General features: G+C 41.3%; 1 protein-coding gene across 1 annotated transcript in view; it reads right to left on the reverse strand.

Annotated features, from left to right (window-relative positions):
- Positions 1–25,128, reverse strand: part of ULK4 (unc-51 like kinase 4) — a 386,787-nt gene that overhangs the window by 111,075 nt on the left and 250,584 nt on the right. The window contains 2 exon segments of the mRNA XM_015591710.2: positions 10,188–10,286; positions 16,395–16,561. Coding sequence (XP_015447196.1) covers positions 10,188–10,286; positions 16,395–16,561 — 266 coding nt within the window.

Raw genomic sequence — 25,128 nt, forward strand, 5'->3', positions numbered from 1 at the left:
AAAAACAAAGGAACAGAAACTTAGCTTATGAAAGCAGCTTTGTAAAACTTATTTTTATAAATATTTTCCTCATTACTGCACCAAGGAAACTTTTGAACAGCTATGAGAAAGGTTCAGCTTGAACTTTAGATATAGCATAAATCAAATAGCATTTAAAAGATTTCTTCAGGCAGAAAGAAGAACAATGTCTGCCCACAAGCCAATGCCTGCTGTTATGGATACACCTATCTATCACCTTTACTTAAATCAAACTGTATCTTACGTAATAGATATAAGAATTAAAAGTTTAGATTGTTCCATCAGGTAGTTCTGTTCTAATGATTGAGAGAAAAATGTACTAGTTAATCATGAACATTAATAATAATATACTCTATAAGATTTTCTGCTTTGCCTAACCACAGAAATGTAACTCCCTGCTACCTTAACAACAAAGTATAATCAAATGCCAAAATAAAAAGTATAAAAGTTGTACTCAAATCACAATAAAACGGAACAGTGTCACACCGCCTCTGAGTTGTGTAGTCGACTGTCTCCCGCGCCGACGCCTTGCCCACCTTCGGGGCCCCCTGGATCCTGTCGTGGCTGGACCGCGGCACGTTCATTTATATGCACATATCTATATACGTACACAAATATACATATAATTATAAAAGCCTACATTTTTTTTTTCCTGTGGGTCTAAATAGGGAAAAGGATGTTTACTTTTCAATTTTTAACCCTTTTGAAGAGTTTGAATTACTCTTAATGAGCGTATGTAATTTTTATGATTAAAAAACACATTAGCACATAGAATCTCTTTGCCAAACATCCAAAATATTTGGAGAAAAAAAATGTAAAGTACTATAAATCATGCAGAAACAGTAAACTCAGAAGAGAGCTATTCTGTCTATATACCAGGATAGTCAACTAATTTTTCATTTTTAGTTTTTGACATTATATATGTGAAATCTAAGCATGAAAATATACTACTTTATTATTATTTTAAATTTCAGTATTTTAGATTTTCCCAGAGTTAACTGTCGAAGTGTGTTAGTTTGAATTGCTTTTTAAATAATAATCTACGGGAAAATGGATTTTAGTTCTTAAACATTCGATTTATTTTTCTCTCGGTGATAAATTACGAAAAACTGATCACTGGGTTAAACACTGAATTTTCTGTATTTGGAGTGTTTCTGCATGATGGATTTTGTAATTATCTTGGTCTTCTCATTCCAAAATAGCTTTGAGGTGTCATTTACATGAAATGTGAGTTTCCTATTTTGCCTCAAGTATATCTTTAATTACGAGCTAAACCCTAATTATAAAAAAGATATGGATTGAAAATTTTACCCCTCAATTCACACTGACAAAAAGAAAGATAGGAATAACTTAACCAAACAATTTATACTTAAATTTCCTTCTCTGTAAAGTGAATGGCCTCTGCTGCATTTGAAAGCATGCCATCTAACGGGCATGCCCCTGCTGGTAGAGTGATCACAGAAAATGAATTCCACATGCCAAGTCTTTAGTGATGTCAGGCTACTGTTCCTGAAGACAACTTAATCTCAAAGACAGACAGAAACTATGGAAACCTAACTACTAATGACCCTAGGGAATTCAATCAAAGTGGAAATAAAAATACCTATGAGAAGATATGCACATGCTTCCAACCCAAAATAACGACACACAGATTTCTAAGAAATATGCTAATAAGGTCAAGTCAATCAAGGTTGATATTTCTCAGTTTATTTCACCAGATCATGTAGGCAGGACCCAAAATAAGTCAAAAATTGCTAAAACTCTATGTGAAAATAAATTGTAACCGCACTCAATGTGAACACAATTATTTTCTGGCCGAAATGATACCTTAAAGGTAGGAAAATGGAACTGTATGTAACCGATATTCCTTCAGAATGCTTTTGTTGATGCGTTTTAAAAACACTACACCATGTCATCATCTCGAGCGAATTTTAAAATGACAGAGCTTGAAGGGCCAGGACGGATCTTCGAGTCCAACCACTGGCTTGTGGGCAGAAAATGGTCATTCTAACTCCCAGTGAATCTTTCAAATGATCTGGATGAAAAGGTGCCCTTATGCACTGTGTCACTGGATAAGGACATGTTAGGAGCCATCTGCCTAAAATGGCCTACTTGGGAAGGGGACAGGCAGCCATGCTCTTGGACAGCAGAGATCAGATTCAGGGGCTGCTGCTGGTGATGTGTCCTCTGCAGGAGAGGGACACAATTCAGCTGCCTCAGGAAAAGCACCAAGAATTAATTACAAATGGCAATCGTCACAAGTAATATAGATTCGAAAAACAAAAAACAAAAAAACAAGAAAAAAACACATCTGCTTTTTTATAAAAGAAATTACTATTCTTATCATTGCATGGATGTAGCACAGGTGCCAAGACATGGAACTTACTGAGTCTAAAAGTAGAAGAACAACAATTTTAAGTTCAACATAAAGTTTTATGTTGTTTTAGTCATATCTACCTGTTTATTTTGGAGGACCAAAAAGAAAAAGTTTATTATAGCATTACGGAGTCAATTTATTGCCACAGGAAATTCAACCAACTTGTTCTGTGTTTCCATTCAACAGAACCTTTACTGGCAGAATTAAAGAGTGAATTCTGTTTATAGCAGCTACCTCGAGAACTTACGAGTTGCAGTGACTGTGCTGGCCACTGGCAGAGAGAGTGAGATAGATGTGCTTCTGAATTACCCAAAAATCTTGGCGCTATCTATCTGATTTGACTCTGACATTTCAGATCCTAAATTTAGAAAAAAAAAAATTCACTGTTCATCAAAAATGATAAGGTATATTAAGAAAAATGCTCAAGATTCTGAAGCCAAAATTATACCCTAGATACTTCTCTCCATCTGATGGTGAGAAATTTAGGTACCTTTAGAGGGAAAAGAACTGGCAGTCAGCTGCTCAGCCTTGCTTTGCTTCTGTACCTTACACAATATACTCTGGGCAGAGCAAGAGGGGACCCTTTGGTCCCCACTGATGCAGGGTGAGAGATGACTCTGAAGCCAGCTTCTGACCAGGAGAGAAGGTCCTCAACTTGGGGGGAATTAAAAGTCAGGATTTTTGTTCATTTGTTTATTTTTTTCAAGATGAAATAACTCTATCGTATATTTTGAAATTGTTTATAATAACGAAAAAAGCAAAAAGGAGGGAGATAGCACAGAAAGGTATCTTTTTTTTAAATTAAAAAATGTTGAGAAATACCCTGTTAAGCACTTGGTATAAATCACTCCACCCTCACTTCTTTTCGTGCACTTTATATAAACGTATATAAAGCACGACATAAATTAGCTCACATTATAATTTTGTTTTGTAACTAGATGTTGGCACTTAGTATATCTTATTCATGCATCCCACAATTATTTATTGAGAGCTTGCAATGGCCAGGCTTAAGGTATACGGCAATTAACATAAGGAGCATACCCATGACCGTCAAAACAATCTTTTCACTAATGCCTCACTATTTTGATTATAGTAGTTTCAGAGTAATTTGCTCTTCTATTTCTAGACTCTTAAGGCAGGAGTTGAGGTCATTGATTTGAGACCATTCTCCTTTCCTAACATAGGAGTAGAGCTATAAATTTTCCTCCTCTTAAGTACTGTTTTCCCAGCATAGGACAAATTCTCATATGTGGTATTTTCATTCATATTTAGTTCAGAATACTTTCTAATTTTTAATCTGATCCATAATTATTTAGGAATGTGTTATTTAGTTCCAAATATTTTGGGATTTCCCAAATATCTTTTATTGAATTCAAATTTAATTCCATGATGGTAGGAGAATATACATGACATGAATCATTTTTAAATTTGTTGAGACTTATTTTAAGGCTCAGAATATGGTCTATCTTGGTAAAATGCTCAGTGTGCACTTGAAAGACTGTTTTTTTCTTTAGCTGAGTGTTCTATGACGCCGTTCAGGTCCAGCTGGATGACAGTGTTGCTCAAGTCTACTATTTCCTTGTTGATTCTTTTTCAACCTGTTCTATGAGTTATAAAAATAAGGGTATTGAAATCTCTGACTAAAACTAGATTTATCTTTTATAATTGCACTTCTAACACTTTTGGTTTCATGTAGTTTGTTTAAGACTTATGTCTACTTGATTAACTGATCACTTCAATTTAGGATCATCCCAAGGCATACAAAGAAACAGGTAAGCACGGCCTATTCAAAGGAAAAAAGTAAATCAACAGAAACTGTTCCTGAAAAATCCTGATGACAAACCTCCTAGACAAAGACTTTAAAACAACTACCTTAAAGATGCTCTCAAAAACTTAAAGGAAGTTGTGAAGAAAGTCAAGAAAACAGTATATGAACAAAATGGAAACATCAGATATAAAAACCTGAAAAGAAACCAAAACCAAATTATGGAAATGAAAAGTACAATAAATGCACTGAAAATTTCACTAGAGATATTCAAAGGCAGATTTGAGCACAAAGAAAGAATTAGTGAACATGAAGATAGGAAAATGAAAATTATCAAGTCTGAAAAACAGAAATAAATAAAAGAAAAATAAACACAGTCTAAGAGACCTATGGGATCCTATCAAGTGGACCAACATATACACTGTGAAAGTTCCAGAAGAAGAGAAAGGGTAGAGAAATGATTTAAAGAAATATTGGCTGAAAACTTCCCAAATTTGATGAAAGACATAGAGAGGTAAATTTATAGCTGTAAACACTTTTACATGGAAAGACAAGAAAGATCTCAAATCGACAACCCAGCTTTACAACTCAAGAAAATACAAAAAGAAGAAAACTAAACCCAAAGCAAACAGAAGGTAGGGGGAAAAAAAAACATTAGAGCAGAGATAAATGAAATAGAGAATAGAAAAATGATAGAAAAAAATCCGTGAAACCAGAATTTGGTTCTGTGAAGAGATCAACAAAATGAACAAACCTTTAGCTAGATGGATAAGCGAGAGAGAGAGAGAGAGACACACACACACACACGCCACACACGCACACACACATACACGTGTGCGTGCACACACATACATACACACACAGAAAGAGACTCAAATTACTAAAATCAAAAATGAAAGTAGGGACATTCTACCAATTCTACAGAATTAAAAAAGTGTTGTAAGAGAGTACTATGAAAAATTATACACCAACAAATTGAGTAACCTAGATGAAAGAGAAAAATTCCTAGAAACACAAAACCTACCATGACTCAACCATAAAGAAAAAGAAAATGTGAATAAACTATAACTAAGAAAGATACTGAATCAGTAATCAAAAATCTCCTGACAAAGAAAAGCCCTGAACGTGATGTGATGGCTTCACTGGTGAATTCTATCAAACATTTAAAGAACTAAAACCAATTCTTCTTAAACTTTTTCCCCAAAATTGAAATTCTTAACTTGTTCTATAAAGCCAGCATTATCCTCATAACAAAGCCAGACAAAGACACCACAAGGATGGACCAATATTCCCGATGAATAATGATGAATAATGATGCGAAAATCCTCTACAAAATATTTTTAAACCAAACTAACCACCGTATTAAAAGTATAATACATCATCATTTATTCCTGGTGTAATCTATGAAAGTGGGATTTATTCTTGGAATGCAAGGATGGTTCAACATATGAAATCAATCAATACAATATATAAATTAATACCCAAAACAATACTACCCAAAGCAACCTACAGATTCAATGTGAACCCTATCAAAATTTCAATGATGATTTTGCAGAAATAAAAAACCTATCCCAAAATTCACATGACGCAAAATAGATAAAACAATCGTATTTTAAAAAATGGAGGGCTCAGATTTCTTGATTTAAAAACTTACTATAAAACAACAGTAATTAAGTCAGTGTGGTACTTGCATAAAGACTGATATAGTGACCAATGATATAGAGAACCCAGACATCACTACTCACATATATATAGTCAAATGATTTTTGACAAGGGTGCCAAGGCCATTCGACGGAGAAAGGACAGTCTTTTCAACCAATGGTGCTGGGAAACCTGGATGTCCACATGCAAATGACTTAAATTAGATCTTTACCTAACACTATATGCAAAAATTAACTCAAAAAAGATGAAAGACCTAAGTGTAAGACCTAAAACTATAAAATTCTTAGAAGAAACACAGGGCGAACTTTCATGACATTGGATTTGGCAATAATTTATTGACTATGACACCAACGCATAGGCAACAAATGGAAAATTTGCACGGCCAAATTGGAATTCATGAAAATTAAAAAAAAAAATTTGTGCCTCAAATGGCAATATCTACACAGTGAAACAGCAACCCACAGAATGGGAGAAAACATTTTCAAATCATTTTCAAATCATATATTTAACACCTCACATTATCCAGAATATGTAGAGTTCTCAAAACTTAACAACAACAACAAAAACAACCAACCTGGCTTCCCATTTTCTCCTTTTAAAAAATAAAATATTTCGGTCAAACAATTACCTTGCTTTATCTTTCATGGTCAACTTGGTGTATATTTCATTAACCATATCCTATATTATGTTTCTCAACTGAGGATTCCAAGATCCCCCTGAAATTGTGAATTGTGTGCAGAACTTTGCACATGAGTGAGTCCAGGCATTTTTCTAGGAAGAAAGTCCAGGATCATCAATCTCAAAGCGGTTCACTCAGAACAGACTAAGAATCACTACCTTATACCTGCATTTCGCTAGGATGCTTCTACAGTGTATGGCATAAATATAGGTCATATATTATGGTTTGACAGGTTTCATATTCTCTAAAGGATGAGTATGTTTACTTTTATATCTGGAAAGAACCTCAAAAGCTAACAAGTTCATTTACCTGCTTTCAGGCAAAATACTTCCAACATTATCCAAGTCAGAAACAAACTGAAAGTCTGTTTCTTTTTCCCCATGGAAAAACAATTCCAGGACCTTGTTCTGTACCTATTACAGTTTTTAACAGCCACTGTAAAATTTGTCCTTGGTCTGTATTTGTTCTAGAGTGGTTCCTCGATAGCTATATTACTATTTCTCTTCACTTTATACACAGCTATAAACATGTTAAAATCTTTTCCTGAGAAGATGTACTGCAATGTTCTTATTGCAGGCCATCTATAAACTTAATGACTCTAGTGATAAATGTGTAGGCACACAACACAGTTCACACATGTTAGGCAGGTGTCTGGCCAACATATTAGAACCTAAGTGTGATCAAGTTACTAATAATAACAGGAATTCAGAGCCCCGAAGAGCCGGGAAAAATTTCAGAGGATACACTACTGGTAGAAGGGGTTTTCTCTCCTGCTATTTCTGGCAGCTGCACTGTGGGTCCTAAGTGTGGGCGTGATGGCATCTAGTGGAGACCTGACCTAACCATGGGCCGAGAACGTGTGGCCTCTCAACTCTCATCCCAGCCTGGCCTGTGATCACAGCCCCATTGCCCTCCCCAGTGGAGACGGGGCTCTCTAGGCTCCCCATGTGCAGGGGCACCCCAACTTCTCTGCTTGCCTGCCTCACAGATTTGTCTCCCGTAGTCCTCTCTACACAAACACTGGGCACTCCAGACCTCCCACCAACAGCAGGACCCTGTTTCCCTTTCGTGCCCACCCACTGGCTGGGATCCTCCTGCACCCTGGAGGGCAGCCTCCTGCTTTCCAGGGACAGTGGACTAGCTCTGGCCTGGGCAGCCCGGAAGACACATCCATTTCCATGGGCTGAACCATGCCTTCTCCAATGAGGTCTGACCTGCAGCCTTGGGGACAGGGCTGTCCTGTCAAGTTTGTTCTTCGCTGGGTACTCTTCCTCAGCTTCAGAGTACCTTATAGAGTTCTTTCTAAATCTTACAGTCACTCTCTGTCATAGCTTAATCATTCTTTACATTAAAATTCTGTTTACATCACTGTGCGGCTTCTGTGCTCTGACTGGACCCAGACTTATATAATCACAATGTCTTATTCTTTGATTATACTCACGGATAGTATTCATTAACAGACCATCTTCGATTGTTTTTATTTTTTTCCTTCTAGTTTGTATTATGGTTAAAGAATGTGATCTATATGATTTCCACTCATGAGAAATGATTGATATTCTTTTAACCTAATGCATATTTAAGTTCCTAAAAATGTTTCCGGAAAATCGAAAAGAAGGTGCGGTCTCTGTTTTCAGGGTAGAAAGATGGATATATTTCTATCAGACCAATCTTATTAAAATTTTCATATCTGCTATATAAGAGTCAGCAAATTTTTCTATAAAGAGCCAGACAGTAAATCATTAGGCTTGTGCACTTAAGGTCTCTGTTGTAACTCGACTACCACTGAGGTGCAAAAGTGGCCATAGACAATGTGTAAATAGATTGTCTGTGGGCTGCATTCGATAAAACTTTATTTACAAAAATAGGCAGTGAGCCAGAGTCAGTCCACAGGCCCTGGTTTGTCAGCTCCTGCTCTACACCATTATTTATGCACTTGGGTCTGTCAAGCAATGAGAAAGATGTGTCAAATCTTTCAATACTATTGTGTTGTTGTTGTTGATGTCCCCTTGTATGTTTTTTGTCCTTCTCTTTATATTGTTCTATGCTCTGATATTTGGCACAAAAAGGCTCCTGTGGATTTTATTCTTTATCATTGTAGAATCTTTCTCTTTTGTCCTATTAAAGACTGTGTGTGTGTACGCACACACACATGTATTAAACCCTACGCTTAAATATAGGAAGACATTTAGAATGGAAATAAAAAATAATAAAATTAAGACCAACAATCAATTTAACAATAAATCCAGTTGGAATAAATTCACCTATTAAGAGAAAACAAACCACAGAATGCGGGAAACGCCAAAACCTTGTCTATAAAATATATATATGACATAGTGTGTCTTAGAAGTTGACCTATAATGGATTCTTCATCCATCTTAAACGATTTTTAAATCTTAGTTGCTATAAATATAATTATCCAATACATAATGTATTGTTATCAGTATCCATGCAATGTATATATGCATTTTAATTGAATGGGGCGGTTCTGAGTGTCATATAAGAGTGTGTGGTTTGTGCTGGTCCTTCTCTATCCCCTGGAACCTCATCCGTTTCCTGCCCTTGGCTGTGAGAGCTGGCTGTCGGGGTTCAGCTCCCCAACTCCGAGCTGGAGCCATGGCAAGTGTGGCCATTTTCCCTGCAACTTCCTGCGCAGTTCTGCCCCAGAGATCCTGCCCCTCTGAGGGGGCACGCACTCGGTTCTCTGGGGTTTGGGCTGCTCCCTCACTTTGCTGCGAGCCCACTGCCACTTTTCCCTGTGAATGCTCTATTCCATATATGCTATTATTTAATACAACCCAGTAATGACCGATTTACCGCTTTCCCCCACTTTTTCTTTCTCAGTTGAACCAAACCTTTATTTGATGAATACAGTTACATCTATAGAATTATCCATCCAAAGTGCACTTGCCTGCCTTTGAGCCAGAGGGCAGAAAAAGGCAAACCCAAAAAGGCAAAACCGAGGTGCTGTCGCCCCACAAAGGGTGGAGGCCCCAGCGTGTGCTCCCTCAGGTTCCCGCCACCCCTTGTCCTTGGGTCCCCGTATCTGGAGAGGTTTTCAGGGGGACTTAGGAGATGTCATCGGCCGACACTCTGACGGACTGCTTTGTCCACGGGTAGGAGTCATGTGTCTACACATTGGGTCCCCTTTAAATTCGGCTAAAATGATTGGGTTGGTCCAAACTCCAAGTTTCTATTGGGTTCTTTTCACATAGTCAGCGATCTTGTATAGTCTTACCTGTTTTCACCTAATTTCACTTATTTCGCTCTATTTCTGTGAAGATTGAGGGGAAATGCTCCGGGTCTGTCTGCACTTCATTTCTGGGGAGCCCTATATGCCAAACATAACCCTAAAATGTCTTTTTGAAAGAGACCTGATCCTTATATAATGGATTTTTTTTCCCTTCCTGGAATTCATTTCTCAAATTTTTTTTTACCTCACATTCATCAAGAAGGATTTGAGAGCCTGCCCTGCTTAAATATCCATTTAAATAAGTGCTAAGCCACCTGGTTTTAAAATAAAGTCAAAATTTAGTAATTCCGGGCCAAATAATCTTCTGAAAATTCTTCTAGTTCTAGTTTTGAAAGGAATTAAAATAGCATAGACACTCAGGACATCATGAAATTCAAATAAAATTACTTCCACCTCAGCGATGTTCTGAAAGACACATGCACAGGTGAGCCCTTACCAGCGGAATGAGCAGGCTAATGAGGTCTGTCAGAGGCTTGCTGAGCAGCAGCAGGTCTTCTGCGGCCTGCGTGTCCCCTCCTGAGCCAGTCTTCTGCGCCTGGAACAGGGGGAAGAGAAAAGACAGCATATCTTAGAGATTAGTCAGCTCCATCCTGGGAGACAGCGCCCCTCAGCCTAGCAGGTAAAGGGGGCTGAGGAAGTATTCTCCCTCGGCTCCCAAAGAGAAGTTATGCTTTGCTACCACATGACAGAGAGGGCATGTGCTGCCACTGCCACCAGCTCAGGCTACAGAGGCAGGCCTGGGTGGTCCATGGATCAAGCAACCACGAGGGCTGCCGCTGGAGGAATGATGTTGCTATTCACATATGGCGGCGGGTGAGCGATTCCTTTCCAACCATCCTAACGCTAGATGCTCTTAGCCCCATTTTCCAGGAGAGAAAACTGAAGCTCAGAAAACTCGTTTGCGTCAAGTCTCACAGAGTAATGGGTGACAAAGCCGGAGGATAAACCTAGGCTTGCGTGACTCCAAATCACACATGCTCATCTCTCCTGGGCATTTTTACGCACATTAGATAAAGCGCACCAAATGCATTTTGCTGTGCTTTCCTCCTGTGTGTGTACACACTTGCTCAAATGACGCCTAGAACGTTTGTCCAATGTACTCCTGCACGAATATTCTTCAGATATAAGTCTACATTGCTCAGTTAGCATGGGCTTGAACAGCAATGCATATAAGAAATGAGAAGTGAGTGCATTTAAGTGTTGTCTTCTTCCAGGAGTTTTATAGAGCTAATTCCAGAGATTTCTATCATAGAGATCAATAATTTCATATTGAAAAAGGCACTGATTATTGATTGTGTTTGTTATGGTACAGACGCATTTCATTCACATACTTCCTCCATTTTTACATTCTCTCAGAAGAAACGAAACTGATTTTAGGTAATGACCTTTGCCAGAACCTTGAGATCAGGCTGCAGGCTGTCCCACCCCACGTCATTAAGCTGGACTCCAGGGCCCTTCCCATAAATGCCAAGCTTCATCTGCACTCAGGCCCACAGGCATAATTCGAGTTGCCTGCTTTCTTTGGTTCAGAACTTCACTGAAAATCAGATGCCTGCCTTTTGACAACCTGCACCTCTCTGCCAAGGGAAATGATGGCAGAATTTCCTTCTAGAAAACAAACGGGTAGCACTATCCCAGAGGTCTGAACCTTTCCAAATCTTGGCTGTTAAGTCCCACTTTCTGAAGCACAATTTGAGACAGAATATCGGGCTTTTCACGTGAATACATGATCCCTTAAAGCAGACCGATCCTCCCTCAGGAAAGGGAAGGCAGATTTGCAAACCAGCACCAAGACAGTCAGGGCATGGTGTCACTGCTTCCTGTCCAAACACAGGTAGGCAAACAGATGGGGCCACAAGAACAAGCACACAGGGTACCACTTCACCTGCAGGATGTGCATGGGTCCTTCAGGTCTTCTAAGATCTACACAGTCACTTGTTATTGTCACCAAGAAACATCCAGACCCCGCCACTGGTATTCACACCACCTCCTTGCAAAGTTGCCAAGGGTTCCAGAAACGGAATGCCGCAGCTTCGCACGACAGGAAGGTACGTGCCAAGCACACATTCAACTCTCACCACAAAAAATGTGGGCCCTGTGCACCAAGGGGATCCCTGCACGGACGGTCTTCCTTACCAAAAGAATAAACACAGACGCTGAGTAACAAACGAGGGGCCGAGGCCTGCCTCTGCTCAGTATCCTCCAGGTCCCCAACATCACACCTCCTCAAGCCAGCCTCTTTTGATTCTCGGATCTGTGGCCCTCTGTGCATTTTGCAAAAGGTACTTTCCACAGCAAGAAAACCCCATCTCTGCCATGAAACTGCAACTGTCCTCTCCATCCAGGTCCTCTGCCTTCGCCCTGGTCCCACTGACCGCTTTTTGTAACTCGCCGCCCCCCGTCCTAGCCACCCAGTGTTCTTGGCCCACCCGGCTGTTACAGTCCAGGCAAGAGAAGACAGATAGTAGACCACGGTGGGGTACCAGCGGCGCTTGAGAGAAGTGGCTGGCTTTGTTAGATATCAAAGGTAAAAATCGACATTATTTTGTGACAACAGGTCAGATGTGGAATACGGAAGAGAGAGAAATGCTAAGAATGACTCCCAGGTTTGCAGTTTGCACAGCAAAAGGAGGGTGGTGGGGTCTGCTCGCAGGAGAATGCTGCAGGGAGGTGCATTCTGAGTTCTGCTGTGGACACACTGAATTCCTGTCGGTTATGGGACATTCTAGTTGTCATGTTGAGGAAGCTGCTGAGTATGGATCTCAGGAGAAAACTCTACGTGGAAATATAAATTTAATAGTTTTAAACATATAAAACCTGAGAATATCAACTTATGGGCCATATGTAATATTAAATGGCAATACAGCATCACCCCAAATAAGATCAAAGGAATACAGCTAATTCTTCAGGATAAAAAAGCTCAGGGATAACACATTTCTATCACGTTTAGCTTCGCTACTTGAGTCCAGTGCATGGGGGAGGCACTCAAAGGAGGCTTGTTAAACACAGAGGTAAGGCGTCCGTAGACACAAGAGAAAGTCAATCCCTCAAGCAGCTGCAGTCTGAGGCCCAAGCAGGTTTAAACACGGTGGAGCACGACCGGAAACGGTGTGGCCCAGACCAAGTTCACGCTCACGATGCTCCCCCAACACCATCCTGCGCACACGCGCAAGGCACAGATGACAAGACTCACTCCCCACGCTGTAGGATCTCAGGGTTTAATTAAAAGGATGGCGCGCTTCCAGATGCCTGCGAGGGGCGGAGTGTGAAAACTGCTAGGGAGGTGGACACGGAGTTTAAGCGGCGGGGAAAGGAGAAGGGGACCTTGGACTCTCGATCATCTGGATGGTGGGGATGAGGTCCACAGGAACGATGTGGACAGCAGTGTTTCAGGTGCTGGAATCGCAGGAGGAAGGCGTGACAATGATAAGGTGCGGGGCCCATTTGGAAAATACCAACCGCTTTGGTGTGGGTATGGGCAGCACGGAGGACTGGCAGGTGGACCTGGAGAGGCGCCGTGGGGCTGGATCACGCAGGGCCTTGAATGTCTCACTAAGGAGTTGGAAAATTATATCATAAATAAGGAAATGCTGAAGTCTCCAAAGGACAGGCGAGGCATGAGGATTACAGGTCGTGGCAGACAAATCCCACCAGCAGAGGGCAGTTCATGGGGATGAGCAGAACGGGGAAGCCGCAGAGGAGTCAAACCAAATAATCCCAAGAGATGCTAAAAATAGTAAATGGAGCCCACAGCACCGACAGCCTTCCAGTGTGATTGCGACTAAGCAGGACTCAGCAGCCACATTTCAGTCTTCTGGCGATCGATCCCCACGCACCCTCAAATCAACGGCAATTGAACCGCCCTCCTATCGGGAGAAGAGTGTATCAAACTCTCCCATCGCCTCAGACATGGCAGACAAGGCCCAGACGGTGACCTAGGTTTTAATACTGAATATCTGCCTGCCCTAATCCCCAAACTGGATTGGGGTCCCCCTCTCCCATAGTCACTCTGCAGCATCCTGTACCTGTCAGGGGTTGCATGCTCACGACTGTAACGAGATGACAGTTCGCTCCACCTTTTGTGTGCTGACGATCTTCCCTACCAAAGTGACGCTCCCTGGCAGCTCACACCCCTGCTCTCTTGGGCCCCGATGAAACTGCAGGGGCCTAGCCCTAGGCTAGGCTCAGAAGTGCAAAAGAAAAACAAACATTACAAAATCATCACAGGACTTAGTTTACTCGGTAAATATGAACCGAGTGTCCTCCCATGCACCAGCACTCAGAAAGGAGGAAGTCCTGGCCCACAGGAAGCCCTCTGGAAATAGGAAACAGGAAGTGGACGTGAGCACCTTTCTTCCCTTGCTGTTAATGATATCCATTTACTGCTTACCTTCCCTGGGCCAGGTATATCTCTTATTCTCTCACTGACGTCCCAGGGCAACCCCGAAGAGTAGTCATATCTATTTTACATACGAGGAAACTGATACTCAGACAGGTGAAGTCACTTGCCCAGGTCTTACAGGTGGAAAGTGGTGGGGCTGGGTTTGAAATCGAGGCATTCCAGCCTTCAAGGCCCACGTGCCCCTCTATGCCAGGACCATTTCTGCTTCACAAGGCAGGCTGGGGTTAGAAACTGAACTCCTAAAGGAGAGGCTGACACCTGCCTCTCTCCGCTCACTTCCTCCCGGATACACATTCCTGCATCGTATCACTTGCCTTTCTGGGGGGGAAAAAGTGCTTCATAAATCTAAACACTACTATCGTTTTAAACACTGGCACCCCCAACCCCTCGATTCCTCTAGAGAAGTTCCTATTAGAAGTTCTGGAATGCAGAAGAATCCCCAGTGTGGAGCATGCTTATAAATGGACGAAGCGACTTATGGTTTGGAAAATACTTATAGCTCAGTGTTCTAGGAGAACGTGTCTTTGACGCACACTGCATTTCTTTGCCCAACCCTTTCCCCTAATTCAGTCTCAAGGACTCCACCTCTTTCAAAGTGACACCAGTTGTCATGGAGATCACAGTCAGTAGTGAAGGCCAAAAGCAATACATGGCAGAATATTACAGTGGAGGATTTAGAAAGATGATAGCAGTGAAGTGTACGGTGGTGTTGAAGAAAATGAAAAGAGAAAAAACTGTAATCTATTGGTATATTAGCAAATGGAAAAAGAATTAGAAAGTACTTTGTATTAAGGAGGTTTTTTTTTTTTTTTAAATACCCTTGAATATCTACCTAATAATCACTTATAATAAAAGTGGGATTTCTATTGTTCTGAAATTTTTAAACTTCTGATCCTTTTTATCTGCAATCTACAAAACAATCTTTTACAGACTGATCTATCAGAGCATCTTGTGAGAGTAACTACGGACTCCATCCAGAAGGATTACATAAAACTACCATTATGGAAACAAACCCTATTCTCTGAAGAGACACTAGAAAAGAGAGAAAAAGCTAAGAGAAATCCATAATTCAGAATTCCACAAGTACTTAACAATGTTCTACTGCTAATTTAGAGTTATTATAGATGAGGAAAAACACCAACTAGGTAGTTCAAAGGCTATTTTCATCTTCCGGCTTTACAAGTTTGCGTTAAATACTTACTATCCCATTTGTTGAGGAGATCTTGGAATTATTTATTAAACCACACTAGACAAGCAAAATACTTGAGCCGCTTTACCGTGGGTAAAGGTTACCATTTATCACAATGATGAATAACAGAGACTAAACCAGGGTCTAGGGATTCATTCTTGGCTCTGCTACTGCAACACCTGGCAAGGAATCAAGACAGTCTGGTTTCCACTTTGGCTTCTGCATCTACTCGAGCCAGGAGGCTACCCTTTGACATACACCTCTTACGGTTTTACCAGAACTCAAAGTATAACAGTGCGCTCGTATCAGCTGTGTGCTTTCCCACGCTCTAGTTAATCCGCTGACTCAGGTGGTTGGAGAAAACATTAAATGAAGTTGGCACACGGAGGCACCTAACACAGAAAGTACTTAATAAACCCACATCCCCTCTCCTCCCTAGAACGTGATGCTTAGTAAATCCAGGTCTGGTTTGGGGCAAATTGACTTTCTCATAGCCGCTGAATACACATCTAGTGCCCAACACCATCTTACGATCCATGGCACTGGTCATAAGGGAAGCAAGTGCAAGAGTTCACGGGTCGCGTATGTACGTGTATGTGCGTGCGTGCATGTGTGGATACAAACGTATATGAATGTGAGTGTGCATATGCACGTGTGTGCCTACGACCTCAGCCCACTGCTCCTGGAGAGTTAGCCCATCCTGTCGGGGTGGGCTGCAGCCCCGCCTCTCACAGGAGAGACCGCCCTGCCTGGCCAACCCGAGGGTGCTCGTCAGGCAGGCAAACGATCCTTCGGCCAGGCGCCGTTTCCCGCTTGGCGCTGGCTAAGTCTTTGCGGAGGCCTCCCCTGCTTCCCTTTCAGACCCGGTGATCAAATATCTGCTTTACGCACTGGTCACCCAAAGATGGCTTCTTTGGTAGGCTCTCCCTACAGAATCACAAGTTCTTTTTCAAAAATAAACATACATTAGAAGTGGATTAGAAAGGAGAGCACGAAAGGGGAATGTGACATGACGTGGGGCTGTTGAAGATGCGGGAGAAGAGGCTGTCTACCTGCAGAGCCAGCCGGACGACGCTGGACGTGTAGGTCAGCATGCCATGCAAAATATCAAGCAGGGAACACAGCAGCGCGGCCGCCGTCTCGTTGCTGTTTTTATTGTCCGCGTCCAAGCACAGCGTGACAGTTTCCGTGAACAGGTTACAGACATGACGGACCAGTCCTGAGGGTAAGAGGAAAAGGGTACAATATTTGTCATAAATTGTAAAACTCACATGTCAAAGCCAACCGAGCAGGCATTTGTACTCTACGATGCAGAACCTCCGAGTAGTCCTTCAACTGTTCTGCATCCCAGACACATGTGGGAAAGTGTTTTTCTAATGCAGGTTTCCAGGCCTCACTCCCAGAGTCTGCTCAGGAGCCCGGGATGGGGCCTCGGAGTATACGTGGTAAATAAGTTCCCCGGGTGACTTTGATGCAAGGGTTCCCCAAACTACACGTTGAGAAACACGATGCTACATGGACAGGCTTCGCCAGGACAGAGGATGACTCCCTGCGGTTGAAAGAAAACGCGTTGTATGTGACCAGGCCGTCACCGAGTTCTCTGCTTGCAGGCCCGGTTCCTCATGGCATGGACCACAGGCGAACCCAGGGATCTCTCATGGGGCCTACAGGTGACTGGGTCTCTTCAAGAGATTAAAGCAATGAAGCGTTTGTTCTTATCAATTCCAAAACATGTGAAATGTGAGATTAATTATAATTTGAAGAAATGTGAAATTTAGATATAGCCCAATTCTATCATTTTGTCTCTGTAAACTCTTATGAACAGTGTGGTTGTTCTGCATCGATTTTTAGTTTGCTGAAGTCTGTCACAACTAATACATTTCTGCACTTGGGAGGCATTATTATTTTTAAGTTGGCACTTTTATTGTCACTATTTGATAGCATTAAACTTTGAATCAGAAAAATTGATTCGGATGTAAGTGTGGTGAAAATACAACATGAAATATTATAAACTTAAATGGTGCATTGAACTTTTAATGTTAGATTGCCTGAATGTTCCAAAAAAAGGTGAATTTTCAAAGATAAATATTTTATGTAAGCAGATAGGTCAAAAAAAAAAACAAAATCCCAGCATGTTAAGGAAGTCTAAAATGTAGCATACGCTGGATTTTACTGAATGTGCAATAAATTTGTTCCTCTTTCTCTGATGATCAATTGGATGGAAACTCTACCAGCCACAGCCATCCAAGCTTTGGTACCTCTACAAAACAATGCAGATTGTCATTTCCAGTAAATCTAGTTTTCCTAGACAAGTGCCAAGTAATTCTTAGACTACAAATGTAAGTAACTTTGTTAGTAAAAACAGAGAAAAACCAAAATTACAGAGGCATCATTCAAAGTTGTACACCTTGTGGCAAAAACTGGTACAAGCCACAAAGCCGAAGATAAATACACTGGAAGAGAAAGTAGAATGAATTATAGGCAAAGTTTCTTTATCAAACAACAAGGTTTGATAAGCACATCTCATCAATGACACACAGTACAGAAAAGCAATTATTACGACATGTGCATTACACCAGCAGGCATTCTCCTCTGAGTTAGAATGCGTCACTCACGTGCATGCTATGAATCAGCACTTAGCATTCATGAGCTGCAGGCAGGGTAGCGGGGCTTTAAAATGTAGTATTAGGGAGAGAAGATGTTCTCCTTTGGGGTTTCATGGTTACTTTGTGACACATCATGTAGATGGTCAAAGATGCAGGAGGGTGAGTACTGGTGAAGTCCAGCTACGTGACAAGTGGCTCTTCAGGAGGTACAGGTGAGCCACTGGGTCCCCACCTACAAGCTGCTTGATTCTAACTAAACAGCCGGTGAGTAGCAGTGTTGTTCCTGGTCTGTATCCGGTCTTCAGGGAAGGAATGCGAACAATGAGCACAATCAGGCAAACAAGGCCACACTCTGACGTGACACACTGACTTCACCAGCTGCCAGGGAAGGTGCTCGTACGAGATTAGAAATGAAGTATGACATAAAATATTTCCTCGCGACAGTGATAATGCCAGCGAAGCCCATTAATACGATTTCGCGAGGTCTATCTCAGGCACTCAGTCGCTGCTCTTTGCAGCCATAACTTTCACTTCCGGGTCAAATTATGTTTTTCTTGTTCAGACTTTTTATTATGAAAACAAAGTCGTGAGACTGTTCTGTAACATCAATCCCGATTACCTTCTTCAATAATTATCAACATTTTTCTAATCCTATTTAATCTATCCCCATCTACATTTTTATTAAATACCAGACATCATCTTATTTCTCCTGTAAATCCTACTGTATAGTCGAACATATAGACTTTTTTTAACATAACCACCATGCCATTACTACTTAATAAAATAAACAAACAAATATACTCAATACACAGCCTAAACTCAAAACTCGACGGTCTCAGAACTGTCTTTCATTATACTTTGTTTAAATCGGGACACAAACCAGGTCAACACATTCCATTTGGTTGCAGACCTTACGTCTCCTCAACCTCTAACAGGCCTTTCCCCACCCGCGACCCTTCACGTTATTTATTTGTTGGAGAAATCAGAACATTTTCCTGTGGTCTTGTATTCCTCTATCCCTGTATTTCCTGTGAACTGGTAATGAGACCTAGAGAATCAATTTAACTCCTAGGTTCAATTATTTGGGCAATGATCTTGGGGCTGGGAATTCTGTTTCTTGTTGCCTCACATCTGGAAGGACAGCTCGTCTGGCTATTCCACACTTAGGTTCAGGGGTCGTTAGCCTAATTCACCCGTTATCAAGTTCCCATCAAACGGCATCTACTAGTGACCACTGTTTATCATGGAGCCCCTTGGAGCAACCGGTGGAGAACTGAGAACAGAAGGCTAATGAGGAGGCCACTGCGCTGGTGTCCTGACCAAGAGAAGGCAGACACAGCCCTAAGGAAATGAGATTTGTTACGCTGTGGCAACGGCGGGTGGGGCCGAAAAGCATCACTAGGGAATAGGAGAGCTATGCCACTACTGGCAGGAATGAGGGACTTTTTTTTTAGGAACTATAAGTTAGCTTTCAAGACTGAGATAACTTCCAAAGCCAACGCCCAAGGGCAGTTGGAGATGAAGGCCTAGAAACTGGGTAGCGGTTGAGACTGGAAAACGAGAGGTGGGAGATGATCAGAGAGGGTGGAGGAGTTCCCAAAGGACAGGCAAGACTTAGGCACGGAGTCAAAAACAAAGCGGCCGGGATTGACAGAGGAAATGGAGGCGAAGGTGCTGACATAAGAGGTTTCATCCTACAGGCCATTGGTTTCTTATTATAAATGCAACATGTACTCATTATAATGAGCTCACATTTGCTTCCTTATACTCTTAAAATTCAAATACAAATATATGTATTTGTATGTCAAATGTATGACACAGACAATAAAAAGTTCACTGACACTCCATTTCCTCAAAACTCATCATACATAAGAGCGCTGTAGATTCTTCCCAGGCATACGAAATATATGTGAATACACGTGGATGTATTTTCATGGAATATATCCTATAGCTTGCTATTTCCACTGAAGAGTATGTTAGAGACATCTTACCACATTGTAGAGTGCTAACTTGTCCTTTTAAATAACTGCACAGTGGCCTCTTTTTAAAAGAAAATTCCATGATACAGTCAACAATCACAAGGAGTTCTCAAGAAGCCGAAGCTCAGGTTCCTCCTGGTTCCTGTACATCGACCACTCTGCACAAAGTGACTGTGTCCCCAGCCACGGTCAACTGTTTCTTTCTCTTGGAGTTCCAGAAACAAGGCTGGGAAAGAAAGAGCGGCATCTCTGAGGAACATGTTTTCACCTTTGAACCCGGGGAGTGGCTGTGGTAATGCAGCATCTCAAGGAGCGAGGATGCTGGGCTACAGCGAGAATGAAAAGCAAAACATGGGAGGAGAAGAGAAGCTTGGGGGAGGGGGCTTTGGGGGTCCCTGGGCTCCTGGTTCCAGCTGTTTCTGGGGCTTATGAATGATTCTTGCTTTGAATTCCTTCCATCAGACATCTTCTCACTTATAGACTTTCTCCTTTTTGAGTGGCTGGTTCGAGTTAAGTTTCTGATACATGTAGGTAACAGTGCAAACCAATGCAATGGACTGGGAGTTCTTACCGTTGAGTCTCTTTTCAATGGGATAAAGCAGCAGTTGCCCAGTTTTTAAATTGCAAGTTACATAGTGATCTTCAAAAACGTCTTTCCTTGACTCCATGAATTATCCATTCCCTGCACCCTACACTGCTCCCTTTCTTCCAAGCTGTATTTATTTTTTTATATCAGAGTCAGAAGTCTTACCACAGTCCCACTCAAGTCACCTACCTCTCCCCAGAGACAACTAGTGTCGCTGCTTTTACTTGATTATTTTACTATTTACTCCATTTCTCTAAATAACGCACTTGTATCTGAGTTTAGGCATTATCTGTTAACTTCCTACCATGCAACATGCAGCCCTTTCCCCACCGTCTACCTCAGACACATACAATTTCCACCCCTCACCCCTCACCCCTCACTGCGGTTACGTCTTGATCAGACTGATATTCAGTGATTACGCTGCTGACCGTATAAACACTATTTCCAACTAAATCATGTAGAAAACCATGATTATTTATCTTTTCCTTGGCAACTTTTCATTTTCCCCAGGGTTAAAAATTTAGAAGACTTGACTCTTGTTTTAACGGCATTTGAGGAGTGTCATAGGCTAAATAATGCCCCGCTCCCAAAGATGTCCACATCCTAATCCCTGGAAACTGTGAATATTGCCTCACAAGGCAAAAGAGACTTTGTAAGTGTGATTAAGGCTCTTGAGATGGGGAGATTATACTGGGTTATCTAAGTGGGCCAAATGTAATCATGAGGGTTCTTGTAAGAGGAAGGTAGGAGATCAAAGTGGGAGATGACAAAAGCAAGAGGTCGAAGTGATTAAAGGAAGGGGCCACAAGCCAAAGAATGCAGGTGGCCTCTAGAAGCTTTTCAGCTTGGGTTTTCAAGGCAAGGAAATGGACCTCCAGAAAGAATGAAGCCCTGCCAGCATCTTAACTGTAGACTTTGACCTCCAGAACTGTAAGAGGGTACGTTTTTGTGTTGTTTTGAGCCCCTAAACTTGTGGCTGTGTGACAATAAGAAACTAATACGAGGAGAAAGCAATTCTCTTGGCTTAGTCTGCCTTCTTCACCATGAAGTCCTCAGCCACTCCTACCGATGAGATGCACTTCTGAGTTTATCAACTGATGGACCAAGAACTCGGAGAACCCAATCTGATAATATTGAAGACACTATATTCACTACATCGTTTTGTGGGAAATGTTTATGAATTGGCTCATTTCTGTTTGGCATAAAATATAGAGGGAAACTCTATCATTCAAATGATCGTAGAGAAAATGCAACGGACTGGGAGCCTGAGGACTGGTCTCCATACTACCAGAACCTAACAGAGCGGCCGTGGCCAACTCACTCCTTCTTATGGAGCCTTAACTTCCTCATTAGAAAATGAAGGTGATACCTCTTTTAGCTCTGGTATATGTCAGAATGTGGCAAATGAATGGTAATTTCCTCTAAACCTATTAAAACTCTTCATGGAAAATTATCTCCATATACTTTTAATAAAGATGCATGGTAGTAAACTGTGACTATTATTTATAAGTCAATACTCTAAAGCTAAAAATTAGATATTAAAATAAGCCAGTGCAGAGAAACAGTAATGATAGCAAAAAAACAAAAACAAACAAAACAAAAAACACACAATATGGCTCTTACCATGTGATAGGTATTATCCTAAGTGATTTAACAGCTATCGAACCAAAATCCCATATACAACTCCATTTCATAGATGATAAAACTGAGGCTCAGAAAGGTTACGTAACTTTGCTAAGGTCATCTGGCTCCACGGTCTGGGATAGTACTCACTATGCAAGATTGCTTTTTTCAATCGAAATGACTGAAAATGGAGGGGGGAAAATAAAGAAAATAAGACTATTGACTCCAATATGTAAATGCAAAAAAAAATATGTTTGTTCATAAAGATGTAATGAGGAACAGACAAGGATAAGAAAGGTACGGGACAGGGCTTCACATACCAAGTTGAACCTCTCCCACCAATACGGGGCTGAAAAATAAGGAAATAAAAAGAAGGGATAGAAAATTGCTACAGCACCGAGGCAGTCTGCCTCGAAAAGAAATCTGCTTCATTAAGATCTTATTTTGCAAAAGTTATTTTAGCACTTGCACACAGCAGGTCTATTATCCCTTGACAATCTTCTACTTCAGTGACATCTCTCTGCATTAGTTAATTAACAGGTGCCAGTCACAGAGCGAGCCCGTTCTAGCTGACATTGCAGGAGATGGAGAGCAATATTAGATATTCAACACCACTGCTGTCAAGTAAATGACAACAATCAGCAGGGAATACATTTCATTTTCAGTTTTCTGGTGGATAAAATAAATATTAGGAAGAGTTCGATTTGCAGCTTTTAAATATCAAATTTGTGAAAAAAAAAATTGAAGTCACATTGGAAATCAATTCAAGTGTAAAGGGACTGGTAAATGCTCACTTAAATATGGACATAAAAGATAAAGCTGGCAGAAATAACCAGAGGAAAATAAATGAGGAAACACGTTTAAAACGGAACAGCGGAATACTCATTCCTTACCTCCTTGCACTGTGTCTTCCTCATGGCCCCTCACACATTTGCCCTTGAGGCAACACTGCCTTCTCCTGGCTCACAGGATACCCGACTCTCCCTGGTTTCCTCCCTGCCCGCTCCTCCTCTGGTTCCTGGAGCTCCCCTTCACCCACGATCAAGAGTATGTACTCAGCTGATGAATGCCTGTCTTCCCTACTAGACCACAAATCCCACGAGAGCAGGAAACGCATCAATTTGGGTTATTCTTCTCTCACCTGAGCCTAGCACAGTCCACAGCAGGTGCTCAAGACGCCTGTGTTTAGTAACTGACATTACAACAGGACCAAAGGAGGATCCGTTCTAGAAATTCAATGCTTATTAATCATTAGAAAGCCCATTAATGCAAATTATGCCAAACTCTGTGGAAATAAACAAAACTCACCCAAATGAGAACAAGCAGAGGCTATACAAAGCTTGCTATAGCAAGGGAGGCAGCCAGCATCACACCTGCGTTTGGCAGACTCCCAGGCAGGCAGGGGAGTGGAAAAAGCTTGGTAGTAAAGACAGGAAGGCTTTGGGTGTGCACTCACCGGAGTTGGTAGTACGAGGGAGCTGGAGACGGGTTAACTAGAAGCAGGGCATCTTGTGTTACTGGTTAGGGGTGCGTATTCGGTTTTCTGAGTTGGTTAGTCTTGAGTTGGAAGCAGGGGCAAAAATTAGGGAAGCTGGCAGTTACTGCCAAGTCCTGATCAATTTGCTATAGAGGTGGTGGGTTAGTAACCTGATCAATTTGCTATAGAGGTGGTGGGTTAGCAACCTGGACTGCTTGTGAGTCCGAGTTCTGTTTCATATGTGATCTGGCCATTGTCCATTCACATCTGCAGCCTCTCGACAGGAGAGGCTTATCCATGAAAGTCAGGAACAAGAAAAGGATGCCCACACTCGTAATTTTCATTAAAAATTCTGTCGGATAATCTAACCAAGGCAATTATAACAATAAACTACTTTGAGAGTTAACAGGCTTCTTTAAAAACCTACTTGAGAGAGAAAACAAATATTTAAAAACCTTTAAAAAGGTGTAGAACTACAGGTACTGACATAGAAATATGTCCATGACATATAATTTGGAAAACCAAGTTAAAAAAAAAAACAATCCATAGGAATAATAGCGCATATGTTATAGGCATTTAGGAGTAATTTTTTAAATTGAACGCTTTCTATTTTTCAAGCATTGTGCTGTTTGAAAAACATACATTATCTTTTCACATATTATCTCACCTCACCCTCCACGGCCACCCAGTTATGATTCCCATTACTGTGCAGATGAGAAAGTGGGGGCCGTCCAGAAAGCTGGAACAAGGTGTGAACCCGGGGGAGCCAACTCCAGACCTAGATCCTTCCTTGCCACCTACTTCTGTTTGGTGAGCTCTGCACACACAGATACCCCAGGTCATCCTTGGGGGTTGAGTTCGCTTTTAACTTCATACGCTAATGAATTAATTTTTAAAAATGAATATATGTTGCTTTTATAATCAGAAAAGCATATTTTACATCTTGTAAAAAAAATTACAAAGAAAAATAATTGACAGTGCTCTAAGTATTTTTTTCTTTTTTTTTTTTACTTTAGTCTAAAACTTATAAATTTGCCAGAAGTGCAGAAAAGACTTCCGTTCAGGGTCCAGTTTGAGTCTCTGTAACACCAAGTGAAACTCTTACTCCATTCTGATACTTTTGTGAGGTTCTTTCCACCTTGAAGAAAGTTTCGAGTGTCTCGGCTATGAGAAAGCTTGATATCGAGAAAAGAAATACTACTTGGCAGCTTGTAAGTGCTGGCTTTGCCTGTCTACTGGGCACAGGGGCAAAACGTGAAAATCGAGGACACAGAAAATGGAGCTGAGAAAAGGCCATACTGCAGTCTTCCTTCCTGGAGGTCTCGGCAAGAGCAGTCGTATCCCTTTTCAGGACCCGCCCCTCATACTTAAGCTCCATCCCAGTTCCTGTACCTTCTCCAAACCTCCTGCCTCACCTGAGTGAGTTACTCATTTTCATGCAATTTTCCTTCATCTCTCCTTTTCACCTGTATTTTTCAACTAAACCAAGTTCTCAATTCCAAAGGAAACCTTCAG

Source organism: Pteropus alecto, unplaced genomic scaffold (genome assembly GCF_000325575.1).
Source record: "Pteropus alecto unplaced genomic scaffold, ASM32557v1 scaffold156, whole genome shotgun sequence".
In the NCBI taxonomy this organism is placed as follows: domain Eukaryota; kingdom Metazoa; phylum Chordata; class Mammalia; order Chiroptera; family Pteropodidae; genus Pteropus; species Pteropus alecto.